This window comes from Emydura macquarii, unplaced genomic scaffold, assembly GCF_026122565.2.
Source record: "Emydura macquarii macquarii isolate MOO-44397 ecotype Brisbane River unplaced genomic scaffold, CSIRO-AGI_Emac_v2 contig_3534, whole genome shotgun sequence".
Lineage (NCBI taxonomy): Eukaryota > Metazoa > Chordata > Testudines > Chelidae > Emydura > Emydura macquarii.
In genome coordinates this window covers 1,082,148-1,095,918 of record NW_027133671.1, presented here as the reverse complement: position 1 = coordinate 1,095,918, position 13,771 = coordinate 1,082,148, and the positions used below count along the sequence as shown (strand labels likewise).

The following is a 13,771-nucleotide window of genomic DNA, read 5'->3' as shown; positions in this document are numbered from 1 at the left end:
TGCTCTGCAAAATCGGATATGCTTCAGAGCGTGGCACTAGAAACACGGGGCCTGATTGTCTCCTGCCTGGCCCTTCACGTCATTCCCACTTGTGCAAAGAAGGGCACAAAATGCTACCACATCAGAATTCCCCACTCCCATCGGTGGTAGCATTTTAAACCATTGTGCAAGTGAGAACATGAGGTACAAGGCCATGGGAAATCAGGATCAGAAGGTTAAATTGGAAAGGCTATTTTCATGGTCCGTAGAGTCTCAAGTGTGAAAAGTAAACAAATGTGATCAGTGGTACAAAGACAATTGATTTTTAAGATGATTCCAATTTTAACATTGCTAGGTGATAGTGCCAGTGCCAATAATAATGGATTTAATGTATTTATTCTGAGAGTGTCCCTTCAATAACATAGCTTGTTTGTGAAAATGATTTGCTTGTGTCATGCAGTAACTAAAGCTGCCCAGGAGTCTCTGTAGCCGCTTTTATAGCAACACAATTTTTACATTTCTCCAGAGAGGAAATAATCAGGGTCAAGCAGGGCACGCATGCTCTGCCAGTTCCAGTCTAGACTGAAATGGAATTCTCAGATGAATATTAAAAACACATTGCATTGCAACTAGTGTGTACTGACAAATATTTGCAGTTAGGAAATGAGTTCATGCCCTGGTATTAAAATCAAAGTGGCTAGCTTAAGTGGACAGAAGAGTAATATGACTTGGGATACAGCAATATGATGGGACTGTGAGCAATAGGGTAGAGATGAGAGAGCAGCAGAATCCAGAACCAGCTTTGTGCAGGGTATTTGGACCATGGTTCTGTGGTGAATATCCTGGAGAGAAGGGTTTGGGGTTTTATTTTTTAATTCAATCGTTCTCTCTACCTCAGCGGGGTTCATAAACTCTCTCGGCAATGGCTAGCTTCAAGGGTGCACTGTGGTGAGCCATGGCCAAAGTAAGGACAGAGCCCATGTGATCCTTGCCCCAGTAGCTGAATTACTCTACTAGTGCATTCAGGGGCCCCACTATATGGGACCCCAGAGTGCAAACAACTCATGGAACCCCCGGTTCTGACTCAGCCTCCGGCATGGCTCACAAAGGCTGCACATGTCACTGTACCCCACTCTGTTCTGGTGTGTGGGGAACATGGTTGGACCTCAGTACTAAAGACACGAGTGGCTACACTCTGGCACAAATTAAGTGCACTCATTTGGCATCTGGTAGACTGCTGACATGGCTTTCAGTTGGACCAAGGCTGGGCACCCAGGTCTTGTTCTCTGCTGACTTACAGCTGGCATTATTCACCCCTGTGCACAAGGCGTGAGAAATGCTAGTGATGGTGCGAATGAGCAGAGAGTTCAGATTTGGCAGCATTTTACATCCAGTTTTGCATGGCAGTAAATGACTCCCCAAAGGGCAGCAGAATGAAGAGTCAGCCCTTGCCCCTCTCCCACAGCCTTACCTGAACATGCTGATGTCCTTAAAGGCACTTTTACTTCTAGTTCTTGAGTCACAGGCAACTGTTAATCACCCAAACAGAAGAGCTGGGAGTAATGGACAGAAATCCAGACTAAGGAAATCCTGCTGCTCATTGCAATTCACAAATGAAAAGCAAATTGTGTTTTTATTTAGGAAGGAAAATCATTAGAATAAAAGCACATTTCTTACTGAAAGCAAACAGAAAGGAATGGAAAGATAATGCCAAATGAAAGGCTTTAGGTTCTGGGGGACAGTCTCCACAGGTAGATCATGGGGTTTCTTAAAGCCTGGAATGTAAGACCTTCTTTCTATTTTACAGGAACACTGTACAGTGAAGACATAAATTATATTACTGTGTTTCATAAGTGAATATATAGTTTAACAAAAGAAAAAGGTGTTTCTCTAGAGAACCTGATCATCTGAACTACATCATGCATATGAATGCAGATGTCACTTTATTTGCACTAAGCATTTTGTATCTGTTTTGTGGTAACTGTACACAAATATGTAAACTGAACAAGCTGAACTAAATAGCAGCCTTTCTGGCACATTTCAAATAGCTTTCATTCTTGGTGCTTTACGTGCCTCTCAGCACTGAAGGCCACACTCGTCTTTGCTCAGTAGCTGGATTTTTATGATTGATAAATACTGTCACTTGCTGGTGAATGCTGAATGTAATCAGTTCAGTCTGCAGACTTGCAAATATAGTATGTCTAGAAACTGAGAGATCTGAAAGTGCGCCCAGCACCAGGTAGAAGCATCAGAAATCTAGAAGATGAAGGAGAGATTTAAAAACACCCCACCCCCACTAAGACCTGCTGCAGAATTGAATCAGCAAGGTAAGTAAGAAGGGGCTGCAGACAGAACTAGTAAGGATGCAGTGTTATGGCCCCAATGCATATTCTAAAGAAGTGACGAATTGTGTTTTCAAGGCTGAGAATTAGAATGACATTCAGATCTTCATTTCACCCACACTCAGGCCATGGTTTGTAATATGTCTTGTGATCAAATAGCTCTATTCCCTTGTCCTTTCTTGATGAGGCCTTATTTCTTCATAGGTGGGATACAAATCACTCCAGCCAGCCCTTCTGCCATCTGGTCCAGCTTGTGTCGGCACTCTTCCTGCAGTCGCTTCAGCTCTCTCTCCAGCTTGGCCTCTTGCATTTGCAGTTCACTGATCATCTCTGTGGCATTAACAACATTTGTAATGGGCTTCTTTGATACTGGTCTGAGGAAACCTGTTTTGCTAGCAGAATGCTTGTCTTTAAATACCAGCCTATACGGACCATGCATTCCATTTTTTTTATGGGCACAATGGTATTTAAGATCTGATAGTTTTAGCTCAACAGCTTCTGTTATTGTCCTGACAGCAGCACAAAACTCCCTTTCATCTGGTAGCTGTCTTTCTCTTGATTTGACCTGTAGAGAGAAAAACATGGTCAGGCTTATGTGCAGAATTTCTCACTCCAGACACAAATGCAAAATGTCATGGCCGGACTGTGATCTACCAAAAAGTCTGTTTCACGATTAGACATAGCAAACAGAAGCTGTGACAGAGCTCAGCGTATAAACCTCTGTGCTTTTACTGACAGATCTTCAAAGCCCTTCCCTCTCTGATGATTGATATAGGGCAATTTCTTCTCCACTCCACCTCTTATGACAGTTACAAAGCGGGGTGGTTTGAGCCTGCAGTCAGATAAGGTGTGTGTGAAAATGGGCATGGCCTGTTTCTCCATTCACGCCTGTACAAAGGATGTGTAAAACACTACTATTGTGACAGGTGTGACTGCACACGAGGCAGGGTAGTGAGGAACCATGACTGAGGTGAGAGAGAGCTGAACCAAAGAAGGATTCTCTAAGGCTTTAATATAGGCCAACGGAGAGTATCTTACACGAAAGGGCTATATGCTATTCTCACTGGGCTGTAACTAGTTGGTGATACGACGATACGATACTCAGAGTTTGCCTGTGGCCAAACTAATACAAACTATGCTAATGACTATGGGCCCAATCCTCAAATACACACACAAATGAGTAACTTTACTCACAGGAGCAGAGCCACTGAAGTCAGTGAGTCTACCTGCATTAATCAAGTCACTTAAGAATGTGCTTGCAGCAAGGGGCCCTTCAACAACAGCTTCAGGCCTCCTGGCAAAGCGGTAAATAAAGACTTGTTAGGGAGATGCAGACAGACAGCAAATGCCTCTGCTCTTTGCAACAGCTCCTACAAATAGACTATGCATCACAAAACTAACAGCACAGCATTTATTCAGAGATTGTTCACACACTGGGGCAAAGAACATGTAAGATTATGCAACAGTGTCTGGTGACTCCTGACACCCACTGCCAATGGAATGCACATATCTTCTTACCACAATTTATCTTTGCCAGGTTTGCTTCCTTTGGTTTGGTTTCCAGAGCATGCATTTTGTGAAGGGAGAGAAGAGCAGGAGACAGCCCACCGCTCTCCAATGTTGACGACAATACATTAGTGCTCATATTTAGAAGAATAAAATTAAAATGCCTGGAAGTTCTATACAGGACTTGGTAAAAAATAGGAAATACTAGAATTGTTCAAAGTTGGAGCTGGATCACCCCAAGGGCTTGATTGTCTTCCTGTGCTTACATCAGTAAGTCATTCAGTATAATGACTTGGTTCTGCTGTTGAACTCTGTGCCTTCACAAGAGAGGGACTTTTCTGCACAGCATGCATTTGATGCAAATATCAACTCTTTGCCCTTTAAGCAAAAAACCTTTTTATAGCACTCCCACCTCAAAGCCAGGATTCTTTTTTTCTCTACAACAAGTGCCTAGTAGAGCTTCACTCAAAGTCTTGGATACAATTACACACACTCTTTAGTCCCTGCTCACTGTGGGTTGTTATCCACAGAGTTCACTTACAGGAGCTGGGATTCCCTATATTTGATTCTGACTTAAGGTGTGTCAGCCTAAGAGACCAATCACACCTACTATGGGGTGGATTTCCAGAAGAGTGACATTTCTTTTTACTGGGCTAGACATCACCACACTGTTTCAGTATATTATTTAATTGCCTTCTAGTTAACAGTGTTGCTTTAATTTGCAAATAGATCCCTGTGGCATACAGACCCAGAGTCCCTGATGCTGGCTGCTAAACAGTGGGGATAGGAACAGCTACCTATAGGCCCTTTAGTTCTCATTAGAGACTGCTGACAGATTTGTCTTGCTGCTGGTGACAATGTCCCATTTTTCCCAAAGAGCATCCATCCCTCACCTCAATAGGCTGTAAGAGTGTAATGAAATTTGGAAGAGGCCACAAGTAAAAATTTAAAGCAGTTGCAAACATATGCAAAATATTTGCAAACAAGCCAATTTTCAAGTTAAGAAAAAAGTACCTGTGTGGTAGTGGACAAGAGTATGTGACATATTCAAAGGTACATGCAGCAGGTTTGATACAAACAAGAAGAAATACTTTTTCACACAACACATAATTAATCTGTGGAACTTACTGTCATGAGATGTTGCGATAGCCAAAAACATAACCGGGTTAAAAAAAGAATTAAGTGAGTTTATGGAAGATAGGTCCAACAACGGCCATTAGCCAAGATGATCAGGGATGCAGTAACTCCATGCTTGGAGTGACTCTCAACCTCTGACTGACAGAAGCTGGGAGGAGGAAGACAGAGATAGAGCTCTCCAAAATTGCCCTGTTCTGTACATGCCCCCTGAAGCTCAAGAAATGGCCACTGTCAAGGCTAAATGGGCCATTAGTCTGACAGAATATGGCAGTTCTTACTGTTCTTACATTCTTATGCACGATAATCCATTTATCAAATTGCTCTAGGTTTCTTTGTGGAATTTCCCTCCGCTTATATCATGTGTAACATAGATGGAACAATAAGGTTGTGTGAGAGTTTCTGGTGGGTTTTCCATCCAGGTTATCACTCCAGGGAAAGAGTTAAGTTAAACCTCCCCATTCTTGGAGGTGTATTGGTGCCAGCACTATTTAGTTAACCTTAGCTAGTGATTCCCATATTTTTCATAAAAAAGTGATGTGCAGAATAGTACATTTCCTTTGGACTAGACTGAACAACCTTATCTACCAGATAACAAAGAGTTTGGGAACAGAAGTGTAAATATTTAAGATGAAAGAGCTAATAAGCCATTGAGCTGTGTTCTGTGCCCACTACAGGATTACATCCTGGAGCACATTTTCTAGCATTTTGTCTAATCTACTTTTAAGTATTCCAACCAATGGAGCCTTGAAAATTGTATTTATCCCTCCCCATGATAAATTAAACTCCCTTTAATCCCTCTCCCATACTGATACTGGCTGACATTCTAGCCCCCTTGAAGTCAATGGCAAAAGGCCAGGATTGCACCCAATGCATTTATATCAAGCCTTTCATCGGATTATCTTAAAGTGCTCCGCGGATAATTAATCTATCCTCTCCACACTCGTACAAAGTGAGCACCACCTCCTTCTAATATTAGCAGTGAAATCAAGTAGGAAAAGTTCCTCAGAATTTTTATAACACACAAAGTGCTTTATCAATGCAGAGTCTTCTCCTAAATTGGCCCGTGTGCTTGTTAACGTGCTCAAGTACAGAAGGACTTGGTCTTGTGCAAAGAACAACACAAAAACACCACACGGACGCACATGCACACTCACAAGCACACGTGTGCACATACACCCCCACCCCCAAAGTTGAATCCTGAACATATCCTGGCTAAAAGAATGTCTGAGGACCAATATTCTGACACAGATTTAGGAACCGAACTGAAAAAATAAAGAATTCATGGGCTATCTGGTCTCTCTCTGCTTAATGTGAATAAACGGTAAGTGAAGTCTGTACACAGGGAATTTAATTTGGAAAACTGGCGGGGAAATGTTCCTATTACTTGTATAACTGGAGTGCAAACCATGTTACTTTGGAATGACAGGCTCATGCAGGACATTTGCTGGCCTGGCATTTTCTAAATGGAACACTTGTTTTTTCATGCTCTTTACTATCCAAAAGGAGAGAATTTTTATTAACTGCTACGGATGACACCATGATAGATTTACAGCACTTCTTGGGATATTTTGTTCATTCCAGTACAAAGGGCATTGAATTTCAATTGATTAAAGTAATGTTTAATTTTACTGCCATTATGACACATACAACACCACTATTCTATCTGCAAGTCAGCCAATACGGTAAACCTGTAACAACAGTACCGGCCATTCTACCATGGGAAAGACCCTGTATATTTATTAGTAAAGTGTGCCTAAATTCTGCAGCAAGGCCCCTAACTTTCTGAGGCAGTGCTAAATGAATTAAAAAAGGGAGGTTTTCAAAGCACTACTTATGTCATTTAGGACTGGAAGGGATTAGGAAGTGAAGTTTGGTTTTTTTTGCACTGAGGTGGTGGCTGAAGTTTTTGATAATGAGTAGATTGGATTGCAAAGTCCACAGTCATGAATTGCAGAAAGCACTAGTTGCTGTCTAGAAATTTTACTGGTTAACAAGCATGAAGGTGAGCTACCTGACCTCAGTGCAGTTTGTTTTTCTCATTTTTTGCACCTTGCAGGCTCAAGGAAATTTCAGCAGCCTCCTCCTGTCTGCTTAGTTAATTGCTGCTCCTTAGGCTCTCTGTGCTTCCCATTAGTTATAAGTCCTGATTATTCTGGACTAAAAACAATCTCAGCAGACCCCCACTTTATATTAAACAAATATGTTAAAAAGATAAGGATCCTCAGCATTATAATTCATCAGAATCAGATAAATGGCTCATCTAGTCCAGGATTCTGAATCCTTTCAGTTGAGATCTACCAGCTGCAACTGAAATTCACAATGTTCTATGCAACGCAGTATGACAGCTGCTGTGCATCCTCTCTGAATAAAATAAAGTGATAATCAGAGTTTCTACATTTATAGAGCCCACTTCACCCTAAAGGAGCCCATAGTGTTTTAAAGAACCAGCCAGAGAATACATCACCCACCAGTGACATTCAGCCACCTCTGGAATGGAGCAAAGCACGCATGTACCAGCTCACAGTGACACTTTACAAGAGATTAGTACAGGAAAAAAGGGAAAAAACAGGTTACAAAATATTCAAGTCAGTAGGGCTTGATGAAATTCACCCTAGGGTACTTAAGGAACTAGTTGAAGCCACCTTGAAACTGTTAGCGATTATCTTTGAAATCTCATGGTGGACAGGTGAGGTCTCCCAGGACCGGAGGAGGGCAAACATAGTACCTATCTGTAAAAAGGGGAATTATAACCATCAGCCAAACTTCAATACCCGGAAAGATACTGCAACAAATTATTAAACAACCAATCTGTAAGAACCTAAATGCTAACAGGGTTATAAGTAATAATCAACATGGATTTGTCAAGAACAAATCATGCAAATCAACCTAATTTCCTTCTTTGACAGGGTTACTGGCATAACGAATGGGTGGAAATAGTGGATGTGATATATATTTGAGTTTTGTAAGGCTTTTGTCACAGTCCCACATGACATTCGCATAAACAAACTAGGGAAATGTGGTCTAGATGAAATTACTACAGGACTACTCAGGCGAGTAAAGTTAAGCACCTGCTTGCTTGCAGGATCAGGGCCATATGGCCCTTCTAAAAATATTTTACCCTATCTAACATAACCCTGGATTTGCTCAATATCCTACAGGGAAATCCTGGATTGTGCTACACAAAAACTTTTACCATTTTTAAAATGTGTTGCCTTTCATTGAATGTTCACTTATTCTTGTGGCATTAGAGACGGTAACTAGGAGCACTTGATTTACCTCCTCTAGACCATTCATTATTTTGTCATTTCTCCTCTCCTAATATAAACAGTCCTAGTCTCTCCTCCTAGCAATTCCTTGGAAAAGGTATACCCATTTAGCTCTTTTAATTTTCCCCCAGAAATCAGCTCTTCTAGCCCTTTATTAGTTTTGGCTGAGCTTTTTTGAACTCCCTCATTTGTCTGCATCTTGCTGGAAACAAGGTCCCTAGAACTTAATGGCTGATCCTGAGAGGGACTAGGTGGCCACATCAGTATTTAATTTGCTCAGAAATAGGCCAAACTGACAGTCATGCAGCTCCCATTCATCCTCCTTTTGCTTACACAGAACTGGGTCAACATGTGAGACATCGTGAAGCGGTGAGGGTTAGGCACCACTATATGACATTATTTAGATCATTTTCAATAACAATTGTCAACAGAACTGACTGCCTTCCAGCTGCAGAAAGACAAATTAACATCTCAGCTTATTCAAGTTTCACATGGTAGCCCAAATAGAATCATAGAATATTAGAGTTGGAAGGGACCTCAGAGGTCATCTAGTCCAACCCCCTGCTCAAAGCAGGACTAACCTCAGCTATAGCATCCCAGCCAGGGCTTTGTCAAGCCTCAGCTTAAAAACCTCTAAAGATGGAGATTCCACCACCTCCCTAGGTAAACCATTCCAGTGCTTCACCACCCTCCTAGTGAAAAACTTTTTCCTAATGTCCAACCTAGACCTCCCCAACTGCAACTTGAGACTGTTACTCCTTGTTCTGTCATCTGCCACCACTGAGAACAGCCTAGCTCCATCCTCCCTGGAACCCCCTTTCAGGTAGTTAAAGGCTGCAATCAAATCCCCCCTCATTCTTCTCTTTTGCAAACTAAACAAGCCCAGTTTCCTTAGCCTCTCCTCATAAGTCTTGTGCTCCAGCCCCCTAATCATTTTTGTTGCCCTCCGCTGGACTCTCTCCAACTTGTCTACATCCTTTTTATAGTGGGGGGCCCAAAACTGGACACAATACTCCAAATGCGGCCTCACCAATGCCGAATAGAGGGGAATGATCACTTCCCGCAACCTGCTGGCAATGCTCCTCCTAATGCAGCCCAATATGTTATTAGCCTTCTTGACAACCAGGGCACACTGCTGACTCATATCCAGCTTTTTATCCACTGTTACCCCCAGGTCCTTTTCTGCAGAACTGCTGCCTAGCTCGTCGGTCCCCAGTCTATAGCTGTGCATGGGACTCTTCCTTCCTAAGTGGAGGACTCTGCACTTTTCTTTGTTGAACCTCATCAGATTTCTTTTGGCCCAATCCTCCAGTTTGTTTAGGTCACTCTGTATCCTATCCCTACCTTCCAGGGTATCTACCACTCCCCCCAGCTTAGTGTCATCCGCAAACTTGCTGAGGGTGCAATCTACCCCATCCTCCCGATCATTAATGAAGATGTTGAACAAAACCAGACCCAGGACCGACCCCTGGGGCACTCCGCTTGTGACCTGCTGCCAGCTAGACACGGAGCCATTGATCACTACTCATTGAGCCCTATGCTCTAGCCAGTTCTCTATCCATGTTATAGTCTATTCATCCAACCCATACTTCTTTAACTTGCTGATAAGAATACTGTGAGAGACCGTATCAAAAGCTTTGCTAAAGTCAAGGTATATCACATCCACTGCCTTCCCTACATCCACAGAGCCAGTCACCTCATCATAGAAAGCAATCAGGTTGGTCAGGCATGACTTTCCCTTGGTGAATCCGTGTTGACTGTTCTTGATCACCTTCCTCTCTTCCAAGTGCCTTAAAATGGATTCCTTAAGGACCTGCTCCATGATTTTTCCAGGGATTGAAGTGAGGCTGACCGGTCTGTAGTTCCCTGGATCCTCTTTCCTCCCTTTTTTGAAGATGGGACCTATATTTGCTTTTTTCCAGTCCTCAGGGACCTCCCCCTGTTGCCATGAGCTTTCAAAGATAATAGCCAATGGCTCTGAAATCACCTCAGCCAACTCACTCAGCACCCTTGGGTGCATTGCATCCGGCCCCATGGACTTGTGTATGTCCAATCCTTCTAAATAGTCTTGGACCTGTTCCTTCAGCACTGCGGGATGTTCGCCTCCTTCCCATTCTGTGCCACCCAGTGCAGCATGTAGCAGAGCAGCTTTGAATTCCCATCATGGGAAAGGACGTGTGTGGGTGGCTGGGAGAGTTTCTAATCTGCAAGTGGATTGTGGCCAGTTTAAGAAAAGATAGTGATAATATTAATTAGTGTCACTTCCAAGAGTAGATGGGGCGTTCTGGGAGAAGACTCACTCCTTTGATTTTTAAACTGCATTCTCTTTTACCTGCTGCAGCCATTCCCAGGACTTTTGCAGGAAACTATATAAGGATATTAGAATGTTGCTGTTCAGAAAACAAACTGCAGCAAGCTTAAAAACAGTCTATGTTCCACCTCCACTGGTCATCATCCCCTCACTATCACTGATCCTCCTCTCGCCCCACTGCCTATGACATGAAAAAATGTACAACTCTCAGCCTATTGAATACATGCATTACAATAGTACCGTGTGACGAAGCGGGGGGACTCCACCTCCCCCATTGTTCTCAATGCACCTGGATATCTATAAGATGCCTCTGTGTTACCTATTTTCTGTATTACTGCATCTGAAGAAGAAAACTGAAGTCTCTCGAAAGCTTGTGTCTGCAAATGTTAAATTTGTTAGTCTTTAAAGTGCCACAGAACTCTCGTTGTTTTTGCTGTGTTGTAACAGTTATAAAGCTTTACTTTCTGAATCTCAATATCGACTGCCATTAAAAATTGTCTGATCTGCATCAGAATTTCCCATAACTGTGAACATTTAAATTGATAAAAACTGAAAAAATGCTTAAAAATAAACATCTAATATTATCAGTCAAAATTATAAAGAAATAAAAATCTGTTTCTGCCACATTAGATAGCACTGAGTTACTATAGTCAGAGGTGCTGTGGGACGGGTGATGGATGTATTATAAAAACCTAGATAAATGGATGTTGGAGGACAAGGTGTTAGAGTTAAGGCTAGTGTTGGAAACTGTATTTCCAGACTTGGACATGGAAGTTTGAATATTCTAACTTATTGATTTTCAAACATTTGTGTTTAATAACTGCAATGTTCGAATCATATTGGTTTAAATTGACGGAAGTATTTTCAACATGAACTCTGCCTTACAGCTGTGTGTCTAGGAATTTCTTTTTCTACTTCCAGAATGTTTTCTTTCTTATTCACATTATTTTTAATTATTTACTTGAAAATTATATTAGAAAAGAATAAAGGAAAATTTTTAACATCTTATAGACAGCACTCACATATAAACCAATCTCTCTCCTGTGTGTGTAAACCACTTCACCCCACCCCACCCACTACTCCAACTATATGTAGAAGGAACATATGCGAATGTGTAAAGTAGTGCTGAGCAGAGGTGAGGGAACAAGATGATAAGCCACCATGGATACATAAACTTTGACAGACACTCCATTCCTGCTCATTTAAGAAGCTCTGACTGCAGCTCTTCCAGATTGCAGAGCCTTCATCCTGCCACACTTTTCATCTGCTGGTCCCTAGTCAAGGCCTTGCTCTTAGTCTTTAAGGTCCTCAACAAGTTGGAACCTAACTACATGGAAGACTGCTTCAGCACTGACACCCACCATAACAGCTCTATTCCTCTGAAACACAGGAGTGAAGAGGATGCAGGATTAGGTTTGCCAAAACCAGAAATACAGGGAGTCATTTGAGAAGTCCCTGACTCTGGAACACACTACAACCAACAACAGAACTGAGAGCTAAGCATTTGCCAAGCATCTGTAAGAAAAACCTCCCTGCAATAATTGAAGAAATTACAGCAACAAGTATGAAAGAAGAGGGAGGCAGAAATAAATCTGACAAACCCAGGAAAGTGGAAAAGTAGAGTTCACTATAAACAACTCAGTGCAAATAGTATTTGCTGTAGCAATGGGCCCTCTGGAAATATCACAGATAGATCAAACAGTTATGTTAGGAGGAAGCCTCACAAATTATTCTGCTGCATCAATTTGTGTGAGAAGTGTGATACAGTAAAGCCATAACTTCATATTAATGAGCTGTAAGATACACACAAGATCATATAGGCATATACATTTGATTATGGATTATATTAGCTCATAATATTTTATGGTTTATTGTTTTATTTCATGAAGTAAAGAAGTATAAAACAAGCAGGAAAGTTCCCTTTGGGAAACCCTTACAGCCTATTTTCTCCCAAAAAAGACAATGCCAAGCTAATAAAAGCAAGAGACCCAGGTCATAAACCTTCTCTCTTCTGGCCTTCCTGCAGTCACTACTGATAATTTACTTTCTCGTTCACCCACAGAAACCTCTTTTTTGCTTTCTAAAATGTTGACCAGATTTTAGTCATTCAGGGGCCTAGCTCCTGCTCAGGTAGCCATGTCTGGAGCTGGGGAACTGTATGATGCAGAGCTACTCTGCAGAAGCTAGTCCAATCCATGGCCCATCCAAGGTGGGAAGGTAAGAGAGGGCTTACAAAGCGGCAGATTTCCTCTAACCCAGTTCTACTCCCTGTGCCCTGCCTGCTGCATATGCACAGCAGAATTAGCACTGGTTCTGTTGCACTACAGGGTGGCTGGATTTCCCTAAATGCTCATTGATGGGGGGGAAGAATCTCACTACACTGTACCCGAGATTTGACCATGGATCAGTTCCAACATTTATCTGAAAGGCGAAATAAAAGGACAAACCCATGCTCACAGCAAAAGCATCTGAGAAATATTAATTCTTTTCTCAAGGGCAGAATAATAACCATCCACAATTTGCTTGTTAAGAGAGAACTGGTTTTAATTTAAACAAGGGAGTAAAATGGTTGATTAAAGCTCCATGCTATCTGTTCAAGCAATAAAAACAAGGTAATAAAAATTAGGCCTCTCCTCCTCCCATTCCCTAACAAGACTAATCTCAAAGCCACAACAAACGCTCTCTCTCATTTGGAGATTTTCAGCACTGCACAAGTTCTGGAATAAATTTTTAACCAGTGAGCTTACTAAAAAGCCTCCAAGAGCTGAATCAAAATGATATGAAAGCAGAAGATGCTTAGATTAGGAAGTGTTTGTAAGACTTTATCCAAATTCATGCTTTTATTTTAACAGTGGAAACCTTCTGCTCTTCCTCTTTAACATTTATGAACTATATATGTTATTGTTTCCTTTATGGTTTTTTTTTAAAATAGATGTTTTAGAACATAGGCATTACTTATGATTTTCATGGAACTAATTTAGTTACTACTGCTTTCATATTTCTATGATTAATACTTATGAGTTTACTTGAAATGTAAATATATCACAAATTCATTAACTATTGAATTGGTGTGTTCGTGCAATTTATTCTCCAAACACAGACAGATTCAGGAAGAATCCTAGAGAAATAAAAGAAGAACAGGTTACTCACTTTCTTCTTCAAGATTCATGTCCCTATGGGTGCTTCCCTTCAGCCGCATGCACCTCTCAAGCCCTTGACCGGAGATACTC

The 13,771-nt window shown here is 41.6% G+C and overlaps 1 protein-coding gene across 3 annotated transcripts in view; it reads right to left on the bottom strand.

Annotated features, from left to right (window-relative positions):
* Positions 1–1,593: 1,593 nt before the first annotated feature.
* TEDC1 (tubulin epsilon and delta complex 1) overlaps positions 1,594–13,771 on the bottom strand; it is a 146,108-nt gene continuing 133,930 nt past the window's right edge. For all 3 annotated transcript variants that reach the window (XM_067536349.1, XM_067536351.1, XM_067536350.1), the window contains one exon: positions 1,594–2,886. In XM_067536349.1, the coding sequence (XP_067392450.1) occupies positions 2,512–2,886 (375 nt within the window). In that variant the 3' untranslated portion in view covers positions 1,594–2,511. The remainder of the gene's footprint in view (positions 2,887–13,771) is intronic.